General features: G+C 44.0%; 1 protein-coding gene across 1 annotated transcript; it reads right to left on the bottom strand.

The window, feature by feature from the left end:
- Positions 1–249: 249 nt before the first annotated feature.
- On the bottom strand, positions 250–21,036 carry tor4aa (torsin family 4, member Aa). The gene is made up of 3 exons (XM_029708831.1): positions 20,864–21,036; positions 2,018–2,491; positions 250–1,920 (listed from the first exon to the last, which is right to left on the bottom strand). Exons 2-3 carry the CDS (start codon positions 2,489–2,491, stop codon positions 1,066–1,068), a joined length of 1,329 nt encoding a protein of 442 aa, XP_029564691.1. The 5' UTR covers positions 20,864–21,036; the 3' UTR covers positions 250–1,065.
- Positions 21,037–22,511: the final 1,475 nt, after the last annotated feature.

Below are 22,511 nucleotides of genomic sequence, written 5' to 3'. Positions count from 1 at the left end.
ATATTTTCGTGGCCCATTAACACTTTAGTGAGAATAGTAGTGATAGGGAGTTGAGATTATAGATAACCATGTGATGAGTAGAGGCACGGTGTTTCTGAGATTGTACCATACCAGCCTGCTTATTCCAGTATTTGGTTCAGTTGGAATGATTTGCATATGTATTTTTAATTGAAAATGATTTCTGGGGGGCTTCAGAACAAGCATTATGTCCCAAACCCCTTGGTCGCTGTCAAACAGAAAGATGAATAATTCAGAAAGCATGATACAGTTTAATCAAGATAGTATGTTAACAAAATACAACTACTTAATCACATTTTCCTGTGCTGCTCTTGGCCCTGCCGTTATCATTGTCACAACCAGACTCATTTGGTACAATTACTAATATCTTCTTCTATTGCAGTGGTATTCAACTCTTACACTACGAGGTCTGGAGCTTGCTGGTTTTTTGTTTAGCCCTGATAACTAATTGCACACATCTGTTGTCTCAGGTCTAAATCAGTTCCTGATTAGAAGGGAACAATGAACAAATGAAGTGGAACTGGCTTCGAGGTCCAGAGTTGAGTTTGAAGGCTCTATTGGGAGCGGGTCTGTGTATTACTGTCAGTAGTTTGCCTAACGGCATTGTGGGAGAATGAGCAGTGGTCCTTCACCATGACCACAACTCCTGATTTTGACTCCAGATGTGCAGGCTATGATTATTAGCCCTACCTATCCTATCTCATACCTAAATGGTAATTATCTATTAATCTAGTAACCAAGGGGCTCGTTCAGGATGGTGCTAAGTTACAGAACGTAGAAAAGACGATTATCTGACATGATTAGCCTTCATCGTGGAAATACTCCTCATTCTCAGACATACCACAATGTTTTTTCCCCAATAGTGGGTTCTGGCTAGTGGGCTATGTTTGTTTGATGGATCACAAGAAACACCAAAAGTCTTTAGGCTCCAAAAGACTATGGGCCAAAACAGTTCTTGGAACTGACACTGTCCAGTAGTATCTTTTCTCGGGACACGTCTTTCGCTGTCCCTGTCTTCTGTAATCTCAACATCCCTCTGTAGGTCTCTCATAGCAGGTTGACCTTCGCCACAACCTGTTTACAGCCTGTCAGGGCATACACCCGGCCCCATACCACGGGGTAGTACTCTATCTCCCCCGCCAGCCTCTCAATGTTGGTACGGTCCGGGTAGAACCCCTCCCTCATCATCTCGTCCAGGAAGCACTCTGTCACGTGACCTTTCTCCAGCAGGGTCAGAGGTATGAGTTCAGCTTCTGCCCACAGTGGGTGGAGCGTCTCCAGAGTGTTCCGCAACAACGGGGTCAGCTCCTTGACGAAGTTGCCATGGTACTCAGACACGGTCATCATAGAGTCGCTGGAGGAGTTGTGCAGCAGGTGCTTAGTGATGTGATGGTGTCCTTGGTTGCTAAGGAACAGGTAGACTGCGTTAAGGTATTCGTTGGAGAGGTTTGATTGCACCAGATCCCACAGCGCATCAAGCAGCTCTGGGTGAAGGTGCTCTGCTTCGTCAAAGATGAATACTGGAATTTTCTCCTCCTCCTCTGCTCTCAGCACCGTCTCCGACACTAAGATCGTCAGCGCTCGGGCGCATCGCCAGGCGTCATCCTCCAGGGGGCAGTGGTGCAACACAAAGTACTGGAGAACCAGGGGCTCCCCCACCACCGAGCGGAAGTGCGCAGCCAGGAGTCTCCCTACGTGGCTCTTCCCCACGCCGCTGCTCCCATGTAAGGAGAGGACCAGGGGTTTATTGTGGACGTAGGTAGAGAGGTACTCTCTGAGCTGGGCTAACAGAGCCTCCATCGCCCCCTGCTGGCCAAACACCTCCCTACATAGAGTCTTCTCTAATCCCTCCAGGTCATACTTCAGGACATGGTCGTCAAGGTTCTCTATGGCATTATACACCTGTATGGAGGGAGGGAGGGATAAAGTACAGAATGAGACATAAACACACAAAGAGGAAGACAAAGATGAAGATTAACCTCACACACATACACATTACCTGGAGGAAGAGGATGGTGCAAAGGAGGAAGAGGCAGTTCTTTGCTCGGCTGCGTTCCTTTACGAGGGGGGCTCTGCACCCCCCTCCACTGGGGAACATGACCCGCCGCGACCTCTTCTTCTTCTTCTTTTGGAGGAGCAAGGACAAGGTCGTGGTGGTGCTGGAGGGGGTCAACCCCTCAAAGGTGAAGATTTTGGGGCTGGTGCGAACAGGGGCCCCAGTGAAGAGACCAGCCCCTACCACTGGCCCTACTCCACCCAGCCCGGCTAACTCCAGACGTCGTTTCTTCATGGTCTGGTATTTCTGTCTAATGCGAACCACAGCACGTAGAGAGGATGAGAACTGGTAGAAACTCTCAGTGCCTGTCCATGACCCCCTCTTTTCACTCTCTCCTTCGCTTTCTCCTTTCTCATCGCCCATCTCTCCGTCTGTCTGGGACCCCGACAGTCTTTCATAAACATCTTGGTCACCCATCTGAGAGAGGGATAAAGAGGCTTTAATCATTAAATTACAGTCACAGTGAATTATGATCCGTTTTTCTTTTTTTAAGAGGACGGAAAAGATACCTAGCCAAGAAGGAATGCCAACTATTGAAGAATGTACTTGTAGATGCATTTAACATGCTATATGTGACCGCTAATGTATCGGTTATGGTGTTAGATTTACTACAGTCGTAAAGTTACATGGAAAAACCCAGAGGGTTACAGCTTAGGCACTGAAACTGAATTACTTCTTAAACTTTCTAAACTAACTTGCCTGTCACTGAACAAATAGACTGGTAAAAAATATCCAATATTACACATGCTCAGATATGTCAGTATCAGATAGTACCTGATAAAATGACCTGGGTATGTAATTGTGTCAATATATTTGACAAATATCCTTGTTGAGATATTGCAACTTGTGGATATTGTGTAATCCTTTCAGGCCATATATTTATGTGCAAACAGTCGCGTCTGACTGTAGTCAAACTTGGTGTGTAGTGCTATCCTCAGCCATTTCCTCTAGTCAGATATAGGGTCAGATCCTGAGAAGTAGCAGACTGTGAGAACTCATTTCACGTAATGTGACTCAATACATTAACAATCATCTACGAAGGTTTCAGAGCATTTTTTTCTGCTGACTGACAGATAAAGATTACGGGAATAAAAGTGAAGCCATTGATGTTATTTTGCAGTTGAGGCAAGATTTCAGCCCACCCGAACACTTTCTGATAAGGAGATCAGAGACTTGAATGTTCTCCAATAGAACATACTTTTTTCAGCATCCCAAAACACACAAATTACAACAATCATATATTGGCCTGTGTCTCAAGAGAAAATGCTTGGAGCCCTGTTGTCCACTACTGGTTGTGCAGCACCTTGTGTGGCTGATTAAGTTCATTCTTTGGCCCAGCGTCGTCCAGGTCATGGGAGGGTTTGGCCAGGGGGGGCTTTACTTGGCTAATCGCGCCCTAGCAGCTCCTTGTGGCTGGCCGGGTGCCTGTAGGCTGACCCCCGTCGCCAGTTGAAAGGCATTTCCTCCGACAGATTGGCGCGGCTGGCTTCCGGGTTAAACTGGCGGGTGTTAAGAGGCACGGTTAGGTGGGTCACATGACTCCACCTTCGCCTCTCCCGAGCCCGTTGGGGAGTTGCAGCGATGAGACAAGATCGAAAAGTAGGGTAAAAATAAAATAAAAATACAAAAATAAAGTGTGTTATGATGTGAACAAAACATATTTTGAGAGCGAATGAGGTCATGAATTCAACTAATTTGCTTACTCTACAGTGCATTCATAAAGTATTCAGACCTGTTAACCTTTTCCACATTTCGTTACATTACAGCTATATTCTAAACTTGATTCAATAAAAAAATACCTCAATCTACACACAATACCCCATAATGACAAAGCAAAAACAGGTTTTTAGAATTTTTTGCAAATGTATTAAAAATAAAATACAGAAATACCTTATTTACATACAGTTGAAGTATGAAGTTTACATACAGCTTAGCCAAATACATTTAAACTCAGTTTTTCACAATTCCTGATATTTAATCCTAGTAAAAATTCCCTATCTTAGGTCAGATAGGATCACCACTTTATTTTAAGAATGTTAAATGTCAGAATAATAGCAGAGAGAATGATTTATTTCAGATTTGATTTCTTTCATCACATTCCCAGTGGGTCAGAAGTTTACATACACTCAATTAGTATTTGGTAGCATTGCCTTTAAATTGTTTAACTTGGGTCAAATGTTTTGGATAGTCTTCCACAAGCTTCCCACAATAAGTTGGGAGAATTTTGTCCCATTCCTCCTAACAGAGCTGGTGTAACTGAGTCGGGTTTGAAGGCCTCCTTGCTCACACACACTTTTTCAGTTCTGCCCACAAATTTTCTATAGGATTGAGGTCAGAGCTTTGTGATGACCACTCCAATACCTTGACTTTGTTGTCCTAAAGCCATTTTGCCACAACTTTGGAAGCATGCTTGGAGTCATTGTCCATTTGGAAGACCCATTTGCGACCAAGCTTTAACTTCCTGACTGATGTCTTAAGATGTTGCTTGAGTATATCCACATAATTTTTACCTCCTCATGATGCCATCTATTTTGTGAAGTTCACCAGTCCCTCCTGCAGCAAAGCACCCCCACAACATGATGCTGACCCCCGTGCTTCACGGTTGGGATGGTGTGCTTCGGCTTGCAAGCCTCCCCCTTTTTCATTTTTGTTTCATCAGACCAGAGGACATTTCTCCAAAAAGTACGATCTTTGTCCCCATGTGCAGTTGCAAACCGTTGTCTGGCTTTTTGATGGCGGTTTTGCAGCAGTGGCTTCTTCATTGCTGAGCGGCCTTTCAGGTTATGTCGATATAGGACTCGTTTTACTGTGGATATAGATACTTTTGTACCTGTTTCCTCCAGTATCTTCACAAGGTCCTTTGCTGTTGTTCTGGGATATATTTGTATTTTTCGCACCAAAGTACGTTCATCTCTAGGAGACAGAACGCGTCTCCTTCCTGAGCAGTATGAAGGCTGCGAGGTCACATGGTATTTATACTTGCGTACTATTGTTTGTACAGATGAACGTGGTACCTTCAGGCGTTTAGAAATTGCTCCCAAGGATGAACCAGACTTGTGGAGGTCTACAATTTTTTTTCCTGAGGTCTTGCATGATTTCTTTTGATTTTCCAATAATGTCAAGCAAAGAGGCACTGAGTTTGAAGGTAGGCCTTGAAATACATCCACAGGTACACCGCCAATTGACTCAAAATCAGAAGCTTCTAAAGCCATGACAACCTTTTCTGGAATTTTCCATGCTGTTTAAAGGCACAGTCAACTTAGTGTATGTAAACTTCTGACCCACTGGAATTGTGATACAGTGAATCTTCAGTGAAATAATCTGTCTGCAAACAATTGTTTGAAAAATTCCTTGTGTCATGCACAAAGTAGATGTCCTAACCGACTTGCCAAAGCTAGTTTGTTAACAAGAAATGTGTGGAGTGGTTGAAAAATGAGTTTTAATGACTCCAACCTAAGTGTATGTAAACTTCCGACTTGAACTGTATGTGAGAATGCTGTTCATTGACTACAGCTCAGTGTTCAACACCATAGTGCCCACGAAACTCATCACTAACTTAAGACCTTGGGACTAAACACCTCCCTCTGCAATTGGATCCTGGACTTCCTGTCGGGCTGCCCCCAGGTGGTAAGGGTAGGCAACAACACGTCTGCCATGCTGATCCTCAATACTGGGGCCCCTCAGGGGTGTGTATTTAGTCCCCTCGTACTCCCTGTTCACCCACGACTGCGTGGCCAAGCATGACTCCAACACCATCATTAAGTTTGCTGACGACACAACAGTGGTAGGCCTGATCACCGACAACAATGAGACAGCCGATAGGGAGGTGGTCAGAGCATTGGCAGTGTGGTGCCAGGACAACAACCTCAATGTGAGCAAGACAAAGGAGCTGATCGTGGACTACAAGAAAAGGCGGGCCGAACGGGCCCCCATTAACATCGACGGGGCTGTAGTGGAGCAGGTTGAGAGTTACATTTACATTTACATTTAAGTCATTTAGCAGACGCTCTTATCCAGAGCGACTTACAAATTGGTGCATTCACCTTATGATATCCAGTGAGTTTCAGGTGTCTCCGGAAGGTGGTGATTGACTCCGCTGTCCTGGCGTCGTGAGGGAGCTTGTTCCACCATAGGGGTGCCAGAGCAGCGAACAGTTTTGACTGGGCTGAGCGGGAACTGTGCTTCCTCAGAGGTAGGGGGGCCAGCAGGCCAGAGGTGGATGAGCGCAGTGCCCTCGTTTGGGTGTAGGGACTGATCAGAGCCTGAAGGTATGGAGGTGCCGTTCCCCTCACGGCTCCGTAGGCAAGCACCATGGTCTTGTAGCGGATGCGAGCTTCAACTGGAAGCCAGTGGAGAGAGCGGAGGAGCAGGGTGACGTGAGAGAACTTGGGAAGGTTGAACACCAGACGGGCTGCGGCGTTCTGGATGAGTTGTAGGGGTTTAATGGCACAGGCAGGGAGCCCAGCCAACAGCGAGTTGCAGTAATCCAGACGGGAGATGACAAGTACCTGGATTAGGACCTGCGCCGCTTTCTGTGTGAGGCAGGGTCGTACTCTGCGAATGTTGTAGAGCATGAACCTACAGGATCGGGTCACCGCCTTGATGTTAGTGGAGAGTTCCTTGGTGTCCCCATCACCAACAAACTATTATGGTCCAAACACACCAAGACAGTCGTGAAGAGGGCACGACAAAACCTTTCCCCCTCAGGAGACTAAAAAGATTTGTAATGGATCCCCAGATCCTCAAAAAGTTCTACAGTTGCACCATCGAGAGCATCCTAACCGGTTGCATCACCGCCTGGTATGGCAACTGCTCGGCATCTGACCATAAGGCGCTACAGAGGGTAGTGCGTACGGCCCAGTACATCACTGGGGCCAAGCTTCCTGCCATCCAGGACCTATATAATAGGCGGTGTCAGAGGAAAGCCCATAAAATTGTCAGAGACTCCAGTCACCCATTTCATAGACTGTTTTCTCTGCTACCGCACGGCAAGTGGTTCCGGAGCACCAAGTCTAGGACCAAAAGGCTCCTTAACAGCTTCTACCCCCAAGCCATAAGACTATAATTAATCAATTTGTCACTGGACTATTTACATTGACACCCCCCACCCACCCCCCTTCCATTTGTTTTGTACACTGCTGCTACTCGCTGTTTATTACCTATGCATAGTCACTTCACCCCTACCTACATGTACAAATTACCTCAACTAACCTGTACCCCCCACACAGACTCGGTACCGGTACACCCTGTATATAGCCTCGTTATTTTTATTTTATTGTGTTACTTTTTATTATTTTTTACTTTATTTGGTAAATATTTTCTTAACTCATCTTGAATTGCACTGTTGTTTAAGGGCTTGTAAGTAAGCATTTCACGGTAAGGTCTACACTTGTTGTATTTGGCGCATGTGACAAATAAAGTTTGATTTGGATGTGTCTAATCCTGTCTGGTTAAAACCTCATTCCAGCCGGTGTCTATTCCACAAGTTACCACCGGCTAAATCTATGATGTTAAAATGCCTATTTACTCTGTTCCATCTGACCAGGTGAATCCAGGTGAAAGCTATGATCCTCTATTGATGTCACTTGTTAAATACACTTCAATCAGTGTAGATGAAGGGGAGGAGACAGGTTAAAGAAGGATTTTTAAGCCTTGAGACAATTGAGACATGGATTGTGTGTGTGTGCCATTCAGAGGGGGAATGAGCAAGACAAAAGATGGTAGTAGGTGCCAGGCACACCGGTTTGAGTGTGTCAAGAATTGCAACGCTGCTGGGTTTTTCACACTCAACAGTTTCCCATGTCTATCAAGAATGGTCCACCACCCGAAGGACATCCAGCCAACTTGACACAACTGTGGGAAGCATTGGAGTCAACATGGGCCTGCATCCCTGTGGAACGCTTTCAGACACCTTGTAGAGTCCATGCCCTGACGAATTGAGGCTATTCTGAGGGCAAAAGGGGGTTACAAAACATAAGTGTTCCTAATGTTTTGTTTGACTCAGTGTATATAGTGTTAAAGACCGGATTGAGTCATGTTCAGAAAATAGCTCTGATACCTCTGTGTTCCCATTCGTACTGTATGTGATGTCACTCAGTTCCTACTGATGAAACAGCCCTTAAACTTGGAACATTTACAGAAATATTGATTTTCGTCTTTGCAGTTTAGATTGTAAATAGTGTTAACTCAGTTGTTTGACTTAATACATTAACATGAACGTACGAAGGTATCAGAGCATATTCTCTGCTGATTGACAGATAAAGATTACGGAATACAAGTGAACCTGTTGGTCCTTGTGTGTGTAAGTATGTATGCTGGCACCAACTCTCTTCTCCCTCTTCTTTGCAGCACTCAGAAATCACTGTACAATACAGAACAGATGGAAACCTCTTCAATCTCTCCGGCCTTCACACAAAAACCAAAGTGAGAACTACAACAGTCAAAGACCTCCAATACGAGGTCATTATTGTCCACTCCAAAGCAAACCTCCGAACTGCCAATCACAGGTTATCTGAAGCATAAAAGAGTCTGGGACTCTTGTAAGAACATAAACAAAACAAAGGTTCTCCACGAGCCTTCCCCAGGACAACCATCAAATCCAACAGTAATCTATGTTGGTTGTGAACCACTTGACAACGTGGAACACTTTGCCTACCTCAGCAGCCATCCTCTAGTAAACCATGTGAAGCGTTAGCCTTATCAGTCGACTGTACTTATCTTGGCACCAGTCTCAACCACCGACCTTGTGCAGGCCTGGCATGCAGAGCTCAGAAACAGAGGAATTAGCACATCAATCATGCCACAGGCGCTGGACCAAAGACAAATAAAAACATTTCAAGAGAATGAATGTTGAAAGTAACTGTTTTCTTCCCCGAAAGCATGTCCAGGTAGTCTAGCTAGTCTGACTAGCTAGTTTACATTGGCACTGCTGCCAGGAAGCGTTACACACTGTGTCAGTATCAGCCATTCTCTGCCCAAGTACAATAGGATTAGACTACACCTTTAATGTGTCCGGCAGCCGGGGTTGGGTAAGTTACTTTCGAAATGTAATCCGTTACAATTTTGGACAGGTAACTGTAACGTAACATTTGGATTACCCAAACTCGGTAATGTAATCTGATTACTTTCCCCTTAAGAGGTATATAGAAGAAAACAACAGTGGTCTCTGACTTGTGGTGTGACTCGTTCAGGTGGAACATACTTAAACTTGCACCCTTTTTCAATACTGAATCGAATGTCATGAAAAAACATAAAGGTTTAAAAGTAATGAAAGAAATAAACATGTCATTTCTCAAAAGTATCTATTCTGATTCCAATCTTTTTTGCTGGTAATGTAACTCATTACAGTTACTCCCCAACCCTGCCTGCGGACAGGTGAAGTGATAAAAGGCCCTTTTATCACTTCGATTTGCTCCCCTTCAGCGCCCTCTCTCCTCCGTCCTCTCTCCTCCATCCTCTCTCCGTCCTCTCTCCTCTCTTGCCTCCTTTTGAAAAAGTTCAAAGTCAATCAAGGGGAGTCGGCGAGGAGAGTGAACGTGGAAGCACTTCCTTCTCTACATTTGCACATTATTAGGCAAATTACGTTTACAGGGGTGGATCCCAAAATAAATGTGTAAAGTGCTCAAAACCATTTAAGTTAGTTTTGCAAGACATTTTATAGATAAAACAATAAGTAGCATATTATTTTAAAACAGTAGGATATACACGAGTATCCCAATGAAAGGTGACTATCAAGTAAGGGAGGACACTATTCTGCTTGTCTAATGAATTGACACACTCCTCGACCACCTCTTATTGGTTTTCCGGGTCATGGAGGAGAGAGGACGGAGGATGGTCTTTTACCCAAAAGAGAATCTCCCCATCTTAACCCCCTCCTTCACCAGCCTGGTCTCATAGACTGGAAGTAACATAGTAAACGTAAATCCGGGACACTCAAATTAGAATGGTATGGTTACATAAGACTACTTAAGACAAAACAAAAAGGCTGTGGGTGTATAACACAAACATCTAGAAACCCAAAGGTTGCGAGTTTGAATTTCATCATTGTAAACTTTAGTATTTTAGCAACTTTGCACTTACTTACTACTTTTTAGCTACTTTGCAACTACTTAGCATATTACTAACCTTTCCCCTAACCCTAACCTTAACCCTTTAACCTAACTCCTAACTGTTGCATCCTAAGATGCTGGATTCTTTTACTGAAGACTCCGAAGCGTACTTATAATAAACGGAACAGATTTATTTAATGTTCTCCTTAACACATTACAGTTGACTACTCTCTACAGTGTCTTCAGCCCAACTCTCCAATACATCATTGAACTTTTACTGCCCTTGCATCTCGTAATCCAATCACTTCAATGCAAGAACGGAAACCCCATTGTCATTTGTTAATTCAAATAACTGAACCCCTGCATACAAATCCCATTGGCTATTTGCAACCATTTTACATCTAAACTCTTTTGACACCAGCTGTGGCCCATTGTCTGAACACACTCCTCAACTAACTCATAGGCTGAGAACGGTAGAGTGACTCTACCGTGACTGTAGCTGAAGTATTACTCATACACTTTATTTTTTTATTTATTTCACCTTTATTTCACCAGGTAGGCCAGTTGAGAACAAGTTCTAATTTACAACTGCGACCTGGCCAAGATAAAGCAAAGCAGTGCGACAAAAACAACAACACAGAGCAACACATAAACAAACGTACAATCAATAACACAAAAGGAAAATCTATGTACAGTGTGTGCAAATGTAGAAGATTAGGGAGGTAAGGCAATAAATAGGCCATAGAGGCGAAATTATTACAATTTAGCTTTAACACAGGAGTGATAGATGTGCAGATGATAATGTGCAAGTAAAGATACTGGGGTGCAAAAGAGCAAGAAGAAAAATAACAATATGGGGATGCACTCTTAAAGGGAGTGCTCCTAACCGCAGCTTGTTACCTGTAAAAAAGACATCTGTCCACAGAAGCAATCAATCAATCAGATTCCAAACTCTTCACCATGGCCAAGACCAAAGAGCTCTCCAAGGATGTCAGGGACAAGATTGTAGGACTACACAAGGCTGGAATGGGCTACAAGACCATCGTCAAGCAGCTTGGTGAGAAGGTGACAACATTTGGTGGGATTATTCGCAAATGGAAGAAACACAAAATAACTGTCAATCTCCCTCGGCCTGGGGCTCCATGCAAGATCTCACCTCGTGGAGTTGCAATGATCATGAGAACGGTGAGGAATCAGCCCAGAACTACACGGGAGGATCTTGTCAATGATCTCAAGGCAGCTGGGACCATAGTCACCAAGAAAACAATTGGTAACACACTACTCTTTGAAGGACTGAAATTCTGCAGCACCCGCAAGGTCCCCCTGCTCAAGAATACATATACATGCCCGTCTGAAGTTTGCCAATGAACATCTGAATGACTCAGAGGACAACTGGTGAAAGTGTTGTGGTCAGATGAGACCAAAAGGGAGCTCTTTGACATCAACTCAACTCGCCGTGTTTGGAGGAGGAGAAATGCTGCCTATGACCCCAAGAACACCATCTCCACCATCAAACATGGAGGAGGAAACATTATACTTTGGGGGTGTTTTTCTGCTAAGGGGACAGGACAACTTCACCGCATCAAAGGGACGATGGACGGGGCCATGTACCGTCAAATCTTGGGTGAGAACCTCCTTCCCTCAGCCAGGGCATTGGAAATGGGTCATGGATGGGTATTCCAACATGACAATGACCCAAAACACACGGCCAAGGCAACAAAGAAGAAGCAGATTAAGGTCCTGGAGTGGCCTAGCCAGTCTCCAGACCTTAATCCCATAGAAAATCTGTGGAGGGAGCTGAAGGTTCGAGTTGCCAAACGTCAGGTTTAATGACTTGGAGAAGATCTGCAAAGAGGAGTGGGACAAAATCCCTCCTGAGATGTGTGCAAACCTGGTAAACAACTACAAGAAACGTCTGACCTCTGTGATTGCCAACAAGGGTTTTGCAACCAAGTACTAAGTCATGTTTTGCAGAGGGGTCAAATACTTACTTCCCTCATTAAAATGCAAATCATTTTATAACATTTTTGACATGCGTTTTTCTGGATTTCTTTGTTGTTATTCTATCTCTCACTGTTCAAATAAAATTATAGACTGATAATTTCTTTGTAAGTGGGTAAACGTACAAAATCAACAGGGGATCAAATACTTTTTTCCCCCACTGTAAGTTTCCAGCTTCAGTGATTTTTGCAATTCGTTCCAGTCATTGGCAGCAGAGAACTGGAAGGAAAGGTGGCCAAAGGAACTATTGGCTTTGGGGATAACCAGTGAAATATACCTGCTGGAGCACGTGCTATGGGTGGGTGTTGCTATGGTGACCAGTGAGCTGAGATAAGGTGGGGATTTACCTAGCAAGGACTTATAGATGACCTGGAGCCAGTGGGTTTGGAGACGAATATGTAGCGAGGGCCAGCCAACGAGAGCATACAGGTCACAGTGGTGGGTAGTATATGGGGCTTTGGTGACAAAACGGATGGCACTGTGATAGACTACATCCAGTTTGCTGAGTAGAGTGTTGGAGGCTATTTTGTAAATGACGTCGCAGAAGTCAAGGATCGGTAGGATAGTCAGTTTTACGAGGGTATGTTTGGCAGCATGAGTGAAGGAGGCTTTGTTGCGAAATAGGAAGCCGATTCTAGATTTAATTTTGGATTGGAGATGCTTAATGTAAGTCTGGAAGGAGAGTTTACAGTCTAACCAGACGCCTAGGTATTTGTAGTTGTCCACATATTCTAAGTCAGACCCGTCCAGAGTAGTGATGCTAGTCGGGTGGGCGGGTGCGGGCAGCAATCGGTTGAAGAGCATGCATTTCGTTTTACTAGCATTTAAAAGCAGTTGGAGGCCACGGAAGGAGTATTGTATGGCATTGAAGCTCGTTTGGAGGTTTGATAACACAGTGTCCAAAGGGCCAGATGTATACAGAATGGTGTCGTCTGCGTAGAGGTGGACCAGAGAACCACCAGCAGCAAGAGCGACATCATTGTTATATATGCAGAGAAAAGAGTCGGCCCGAAAATTGAATCCTGTGGCATAGTTGGAGAACCAGGTCGAGGCAGTCATTTGAGAAACCAAGGCTACTGAGTCTGCCGATAAGAATGTGGTGATTGACAAAGTCAAAAGCCTTGGCCAGGTTGATGAAGACAGCTGCACAGTACTGTATTTTATTGATGGCGGTTATGATATCGTTTAGGACCTTGAGCGTGGCTGAGGTGCACCCATGACCAGCTCGGAAGGCAGATTGCATAGTGGAGAAGGTACGATGGGATTCGAAATGGTCGGTGATCTGTTTATTAACTTGGCTTTCAAAGATTTTAGAAAGGCAGGGCAGGATTAACAGTTTGAGTCTAGAGTGTCACCCCCTTTGAAGAGGGGGATGACCGCGGCAGCTTTCCAATCTTTGGGGATCTCAGACGATATGAAAGAGAGGTTGAACAGGCTATGGGGTTGCAACAATTTGGGCAGATAATTTTAAAAAGAGAGGGTCCAGATTGTCTAGCCCAGCTGATTTGTAGGGATCCAGATTTTGCAGCTCTTTCAGAACATCAGCTGTCTGGATTTTGGTGAAGGAGAAGCGGGATGGGCTTGGGCAAGTTTCTTTACAGTGTCCCAAATTTGGGGGGAATTAGTGCTACAGGATGCAAATTTCTGTTTGAAAAATCTAGCCTTAGCTTTCGAAACTGACTGTGTATATTGGTTCCCGACTTCCCTGAAAGTTCACAGGGGCTATTCGATGCTAATGCAGAACGCCACAGGATGTTTTTGTGCTGGTCAAGGGCAGTCAAGTCAAGGGTGAACCAAGGGCTATATCTGTTCTTAGTTCTACATTTTTTGAATGGGGCATGCTTATTTAAGATGGCATAGGAAATAACTTTTAAAGAGCAACCAGGCATCCTCTACTGATGAGATGAGGTCAATATCCTTCCAGGATACCCGGGCCAGGTTGATTAGAAAGGCCTGCTCGCTGAAGTGTTTTAGGGAGCGTTTGACAGTGATGAAGGATGGTCGTTTGACCGCGGACCCATTACGGACGCAGGCAATGAGGCAGTGATCGCTGAGATCCTGGTTGAAGACAGAGGTGTATTTAGAGGGCAAGTTGGTCAGGATGATATCTAAGAGGGTGCCCATGGTTACGGATTTAGAGTTGTACCTGGTAGGTTCCTTGATAATTTGTATGAGATTGAGGGCATCTAGCTTAGATTGTAGGACGGCCGGGGTGTTATGCATATCCCAGTTCGGGTCACCTTACAAGAATGCTGAAGATAGATGGGGGGCAGTCAATTCACATATGGTGTCCAGGGCACAGCTGGGGCTGAGGGCGATCTAAAACAACAGTGAGAGACTTGTTTCTAGAAAGGTGGATTTTTAAAAGTAGAAACTTGAATTGTTTGGGCACAGACCTGGATAGTATGACAGAACTCCGCAGGCTATATCTGCAGTAGATTGCAACTCCGCCCCCTTTGGCAGTTCTATCTTGTCGGAAAATGTTGTAGTTGGGGATGGAAATTTCAGGACTTTTGGTGGCCTTCCTAAGCCAGGATTCAGACACGGCTAGGACATCAGGGTTGGCGGAGTGTGCTAAAGCAGTGAATAATACAAACTTAGGGAGGAGGCTTCTGATGTTAACATGCATGAAACCCAGGCTTTTGCGGTTACAGAAGTCAACAAATGAGAGCGCCTGGGGAATGGGAGTGGTGCTGGGGGCTGCAGGGCCTGGGTCAACCTCTACATCACCAGAGGCACAGAGGAGGAGTAGGATAAGGGTACGGCTAAAGGCTATAAGAACTGGTCGTCTAGTGTGTTCAGAACAGAGAGTAAAAGGAGCAGATTTCTGGGCGTGGGAGAATAGATTCAAGGCATAATGTACAGACAAGGGTATGGTAGGATGTGAGTACAGTGGAGGTAAACCTAGGCATTGAGTGACGATGAGAGGTTTTGTCTCTTGAGGCACCAGTTAAGCCAGGTGAGGTCCCCGCATGTGTGGGGGGTGGGACAAATGGGCTATCTAAGGCATATTGGGCAGGGCTGGGGGCTCTACATTGAAATAAGACAATAATCACTAATCAAAACAGCAATAGACAAGGCTTATTGACATTAGGGAGAGGCATGTGTAGCCAAGTGATCATAGGGTCCAGAGAGTAGCAATAGGTGAGTCAGGGAGACGATTCAGCAGTTGCTACTACGCGGCAATTCAGACAGCTAGCGGGCTGGGGCTAGCAGGTGGGCCTTCGGCGATGTCGCAACGGAAGATCCTGTTGAAACCACCTCGGGCGATTACATCGGCAGACCAGTCGTGATGGATCGGCGGGGCTCCGTGTTGGCAGTAAAGGGTCCAGACCAATTGACAAAAGAGGTATTGTAGCCCAAGAATTAGTTGGTGGACCTCTTCGGCAAGCCGGGAGATTGGCCTAGCTCGAGGCTAGCTCAAGGTTAACTGGTGCTTGCTTCGGGACAGAGACGTTAGCCAGGAGTAGCCACTCGGATAGCAGCCAGCTAGCTGAGATGATCCGGTGTAAAGGTTCAGTGCTTGCGGTAGGAATCCGGAGATGTGGTAGAGAAAAAGCAGTCCGATATGCTCTAGGTTGATATCGCGCTGTGCAGACTGGCAGGTATTGACCGAGCTGAGGCTGGCTGGTGTCCTAGTTAACGGTGAAGACCACTAGCAGTGGCTAACTGACTACTAGCTAGTAGCTAGCTAGCTTCTGATGGGTGTTCTGGTTCTAAAGTATAAAAATAGCAGATCCGCACCACATAGGTTGAGGCGGGTTGCAGGAGAGTATATGCAGTCTGTAGATGGAAAGTGATATTAAAATATATACGAAATATGTACGAAAAAAACGAGGAAATCGATATATAAAAAAAATACTTATTGTCAGCGTGAGTATGCATCCGTAACTACTAAGAACTGGTGCTTTCCCTTCTGAGCACAATCTATATGGATGCGCTCTCAGGCCATTTCCAAGGATGCACTGGTGCAAGGTTTGGCATATGTCTATTAGACTGACACACCTGGCATCTCCTTACCATGTCTTCTATGTCTGGGTCTAACCTGGGCCAGCAAAAGTGGCTCCTTGCAAGAGCTTTCATTTTGACCATGCCCCAGTGGTTTTCATGTAGCTCCTTCAATAGGTCCCTCTGTAGAGTAGCCGGCACCACCGCACTCATTCCCCATAACACACAATCACTTTCTACAGTGAGCTCATCCCTTCTCACCTAATAAGGCTTTAGTTCAGGATCAGTAACATGGTTACTGTAAGTGTAAAGTGCTTCACTTTGGCCAAACCCTTGTCCTTGGTAGTTTCCCTGGCTTTGGCTTCCCTACAGGCCTGAGGACAAAGACTTTCCTCTAGGCTCAGATATATCTTGGGACTGCAAGGCCTAGGCAGACTTCACAATTATTTTTGGTGACCTATCATGCCCTCTGATGTGTGCCACAGGAAGTATTAGACTCTAGTCACAAAAGGAAGTGGTTATTTCAGCAAAAATAGTTTTCAGAGCCCTCTACTGTTCTCTCTACCCATCCCCCTATCCCCCATCCCATCGTGCTTTTCCCTCTTATGGCTTTTCCTACATTTTTTTTACACTTTTTCTGTTTTAGTTTTTAAGAATGTAGGTACAGTAGTAATAATAAAATAATAAATCAAAAGTTTGTACTCTGGGCGAAATAGAACGTTCAAATATACTTGCTTTGCGATGGCCATTCCAATACCTTGACTTTGTTGTCCTTAAGCCATTTTGCCACAACTTTGGAAGTATGCTTGGGGTCATTGTCCATTTGGAAGACCCATTTGCGACCAAGCTTTAACTTCCTGACTGATGTTTTGAGATGTTGCTTCAATATATCCACATAATTTTCCTCCCTCATGATGCCATCTATTTTGTGAAGTGCACCAGTCCCTCCTGAAGCAAAGCACCCCCACAACATGATGCTGACACCCGTGCTTCAAGGTTGGGATGGTGTTCTTCGGCTTGTAAGCCTCCCCCTTTTTCATTTTTGTTTCATCAGACCAGAGGACATTTCTCCAAAAAGTACGATCTTTGTCCCCATGTGCAGTTGCAAACCGTTGTCTGGCTTTTGATGGCAGAATTGGAGCAGTGGCTTCTTCCTTGCTGAGCGGCCTTTCAGGTTATGTCGATATACGACTCGTTTTACTGTGGATATATATACTTTTAAACCTGTTTCCTTCAGCATCTTCACAAGGTTCTTTGCTGTTGTTCTGGGATTGATTTGCACTTTTTGCACCAAAGTACATTCATCTCTAGGAGACAGAACGCGTCTCCTTCCTAAGCGGTATGACGGCTGCATGGTCCCATGGTGTTTATACTTGCGTACTATTGTTTGTACAGATGAACGTAGTACCTTCAGGCATTTGGAAATTGCTCCCAAGGATGAACCAGACTTGTGGAGGTCTAAAATTTCTTTCTGAGATGTTGGCTGATTTCTTTTGATTTTCCCATGATGTCAAGCAAAGAGGCACTGAGTTTGAAGGTAGGACTTGAAATACATCCCCAGGTACACCTCCAATTGACTCAAATGATGCCAATTAGCCCATCAGAAGCTTCTAAAGCTATGACATCATTTTCTGGATTTTTCCAAGCTGTTTAAAGGCACAGTCAAGTTAGTGTATGTAAACTTCTGACCCACTGGAATTGTAATACAGTGAATTATAAGTGAAATAATCTGTCTATAAACAATGGTTGGAAAAATGACTTGTGTCATGCACAAAGTAGATGTCCTAACCGACTTGCCAAAACTATAGTTTGTTAACAAGGAATTTATGGAGTGGTTGAAAAACAAGATTTAATGACTCCAACCTAAGTGTATGTAAACTTCCGACTTCAACTATATGTATTGCAAATTCGTTACATATTGTACAAATTGCAATTCATAACATATCATTCAAATTTTAATTCGTAACACATCATACGAAATGGATGATGGACATCAACAAATTAATACATACACAGCAACTTCTCCAGTGTTTTTTCAACATTGAGAGTGTGTCAAACTTAAAACTGGTCCAGTGTCTATAGCAGTCCACACTTTTCACTGTTAAATTAACACACTGCATAGATTAAACCGTTCATGTGCCTTGACTTTCGAGTGAATTGTAGTGACCACCCATGACTGTATTTGTTAGTTAAATAAAGTCCACCTGTGTGCAATTTAAGTGTCACATGATCTGTCACATGATCTCAGTATATATCCACCTGTTCTGAAAGGCCCCAGAGTCTGCAACACCACTAAGCAAGGGGCACCACCAAGCAAGTGGCACCATGAAGACCAAGGAGCTCTCTAAACAGGTCAGGGACAAAGTTGTGAAGTGCAGATCAGGGTTGGGTTATAAAGAAATATCTGAATCTTTGAACATCCCACAGAGCACCATTAAATCCATTATTAAAAATGTAAATAATATGGCACCACAACAAACCTGCCAAGAGAGGGCCGCCCACCAAAACTTGCGGACCAGGCAAGGAGGGCATTAATCAGAGAGGCAACAAAGAGCCCAAAAATAACCCTGAAGGAGCAGCAAAGCTCCACAGCGGAGATTGGAGTATCTGTCCAAAGGACCACTTGAAGCCATACACTCCACAGAGCTGGGCTTTATGGAAGAGTGGCCAGAAAAAAGCCTTTGCTTAAAGAAAAAAATAAGCAAACACGTTTGGTATTCGCCAAAAGGCATGTGGGAGACTCCCCAAACATATGGAAGAAGGTACTCTGGTCAGATGAGACTAAAATTGAGCTTTTTGGCCATCAAGGAAAATGCTATGTCTGGCGCAAACCCAACACCTCTCGTCACCCCGAGAACACCATGGTCGTGGCAGCATCATGCTGTGGGGATGTTTTTCCATCGGCAGGGACTGGGAAACTGGTCAGAATTGAAGGAATGATGGATGGCGCTAAATACAGGGAAATTCTTGAGGGAAACCTGTTTCAGTCTTCCAGAAATGTGAGATTGGGATGGAGGTTCACCTTCCAGCAGGACAATGACCCTAAGCATACTGCTAAAGCAACACTCAAGTGGTTTAAGGGGAAACATTTAAATTTATTGGAATGGCCCAGTCAAAGCCCAGACCTCAATCCAATTGAGAATCTGTGGTATGACCTCAAGATTGCTCTACACCAGCTGAACCCATCCAACTTGAAGGAGCTGGAGCAGTTTTGCCTTGAAGAATGGGCAAAAATCCCAGTTGCTAGATGTGCCAAGTTTATAGAGACATACCCCCAAGAGACTTGCTGCTGTAATTGCTGCAAAAGTATTATTGTATTATTGTTGTTTATTCTTTCACAATAAAAAATATTTTGCAAAGTGATAGGCATGTAGTGTAAATCAAATGATACGAAACCCCCCAAAAATCTATTTTAATTCCAGGTCGTAAGGCAACAAAATAGGAAAAATACCAAGGAGGGTGAATACTTTCGCAAGCCACTGTAAACTGAAACAGCCTTTTCAATAATAGGTGCAATAAGTAACAGATTGGATTAGTTTAGAAAAATCTCTGTTATGTATATTTGAGTAGCATAACATTAATTCATCAATTAATGTACATACCAAAACATACATATTGAAACAAACAATACAATTCCAAAAATCTACCTGCAATAGAGCATGCTGAGAAACATGATAATGGTGAGCGTGGTTTACCTTTAACACTGGTTATTAACACCAACACTAGGGTTCTTTTACACCAATGAGTGTTAATTTAACACTTATATAGTTAATTTAACACCTGAATCAACACTAGAAATGTTACACTGAAAAATCAACACTAGGTAACACCGGCCAATTTGCTGCGTACCATACAAAACATAACATATCATACTAAATGGAGGGAGATAGATTTTTTATTTTAATATGTTACGTCTACTCCTGAGTCCAGGTTGCCTTCACATGTACAGGTAGCGAGCGGCCTGAGAGGTGATGTCTCCATTCCACACATTCTACAGCAGGGCTCTCCAACCCTGTTCCTGGAGACCTACCCTCTTGTAGGTTTTCGCTCCCCAGTTGTAACTAACCTGATTCAGTTTCTCAACGAGCTAATTATTAGAATCAGGTGTGCTAGATTACGGTTGGAGTGAAAATCTACAGGAGGTAGCTCTCCAGGAACAATGTTGGAGAGCCCTGTTCTAGAGCCTTTCCCTGGCTGCATTCCAGAAGTTTTCTGTCCCTCTCCCAGACCCTCGCTGCTCTCTGCTGACTACATTTCCTTCCTAGCTCACACACACACTGAAGTAGAGAGTAGCATAAATGTTCCTCTCTGTCTTGTGTAACATAGGTTTTCTTGTGTAAGGCAGAAACAAGAAGTTTGTGGTTTGTTTTTTGAATGATTCTAAAACACACTAGATCTCACTTCACATAACCTGTTTCCATTGCTGCACATAGATTTTCAAGTTCTGGTTCTGTATTTTACGTGGAAGCTTTTCTAACCCTGATATATATATATATATATATAGAGAGAGAGAGAGAGAGAGAGAGAGAGAGAGAGAGAGAGAGAGAGAGAGAGAGAGAGAGAGAGAGAGAGAGAGAGAGAGAGAGAGAGAGAGAGAGAGAGAGAGAGAGAGAGAGAGAGAGAGAGAGAGTGTGTGTGTGTGTGTGTGTGAGAAGCTGGCCAGAGGCCTAGAGACACAGCTGCAAATACCTCACCCAGAAAACCGTGTAAGCAAGGAAGGGGAGAAATAGGAGAGGGAAGAGAAGGAGAATAGAACGCAGAAAGAGAAATTCTGGAAAACCAGTCTGCTTACCTTGAACGTATAGGTAACAGCAAGCCTCCTATAGACTGAGTTCTTCACTAGGCTCGCTCCATGAGTTTTGTGGGGAGAGAACAGTAAACTCCTTCTGTGGAACTCTTATCACTGGATCGTGAGCTGGTTTCAGAGCAACTGCGATACCACTCCTCCTATCTCTCTATCTCACACTCCCAATTCCTGCTTCTGGCCTTTGCAGACTCCTCCTCTTCCTTCCTCTTTTTCTCTTTTTCTCTCTCTTTCATCTTCTCTTTCACTCTCTCTCTCTCCCTCTCTCTCTCTCTCACTCTCTCTCTCTCACTCTCTCTCTCTCTCTCCCTCTCTCTCCCTCTCTCTCTCTGTCTTTCCACCCACTATCTCCCCGCTCCGGCTCTTCCATTCATGTTGTTGAGATGAGAGTGAAAATCAGGCTATTGTGACTCTCCTCCTAGTCATGTACCTAATGACCTTTACTCCCAACTTGCAGTCATGGATAACTTTGTTTAATTAATTTGTTTACTTTGTTAGAGGTCCTCTGCTGGGTGGTGGGATATATGTTTGCATATTTTATGTAATTTGCCTCACAGCAAATATGAGAAGAGGAGACCGATACCCAAGCAGTGGGAACACTATTAGGGCCTTCATAACGTAAGATTTATGTGAACGTGATGATTGGTAGCCAAGAGCTCAGGAAGAGAACTTGTCATATAATAACCAATCATAACAATAACTGAGTATATGACATAGAGAGTTGGTAGCAGAGAGCCCATGGAAAAAAGCTGGATATTACGCCCGGTGTCGTTTTGCATGTTTAAGTCATGAGTCAGTCAGTGACCATGTTTTTATGAATGGTTGTCATGGTTGTGAACAAGGACGACCTTTAATACAATATGGGCTCTCCCCTCGAGTTATTTTCTGCTATTGTAAGTCGTTAATGTGTAAATAAACGATAACAAAAGCATCACATGATTAGGTTCCCTCCAAATCCATTTCATACAATAGGTTACATTCCACAAAAGTTTTTGTCCTGTGATTGAAATAACTATGTACTAGCCCCAGGCAACATACCTTTTAACACCATGCCTATTGCCTACCTCTCCTCATCCTTCAGAATGCCTCTGTGTTAATGTCACAAATGAACATGATGCTGCTAAAGAGAACAATTCAGGAAGCAAAGTGTTATTAATTGCTGAGAGGGTGTTAGTGTCTAATTAACGAGTTTGGGTAGTAGTAGAATGTCCGTGTGTTATTTAAAGGCCCAATGCAGCCATTTTTATCTCAATATCAAATCATTTCTGAGTAACAATGTAGTACTTTACTGTGATTGTTTTCAATCAGAATGGTCAAAAAGAAACAAAAATAGCTTCTTACCAAGAGCAATATCTCAAGCAATAATTTGCTAGGACTATCTGGGAAAACTGAAAACAGCAGTTATTGGCAGAGAGGTTTGGAACTCTCTTTCTTATTGGTCTATTAATGGTGACGTCACCAGGCAGGCCAAAACTCCATCCCACAGAAACAGGCTGAAATTTTAGGCGGTCTTTTCAGACAGCTCTTACACTAAAAGGGCAATATCATAATTTTCACAATTTCACAGTATTATTCCAAACTCATAGTATGGGGAAATAAATAAAACACACTGGGCCTGCACTGGGCCTTTAATGAG

Source organism: Salmo trutta, chromosome 23 (genome assembly GCF_901001165.1).
Source record: "Salmo trutta chromosome 23, fSalTru1.1, whole genome shotgun sequence".
Classification (NCBI taxonomy): Eukaryota; Metazoa; Chordata; class Actinopteri; order Salmoniformes; family Salmonidae; genus Salmo; species Salmo trutta.
The sequence above is the reverse complement of the archived record's forward strand: the minus strand, read 5'-3'. Positions and strand labels throughout refer to the sequence as shown.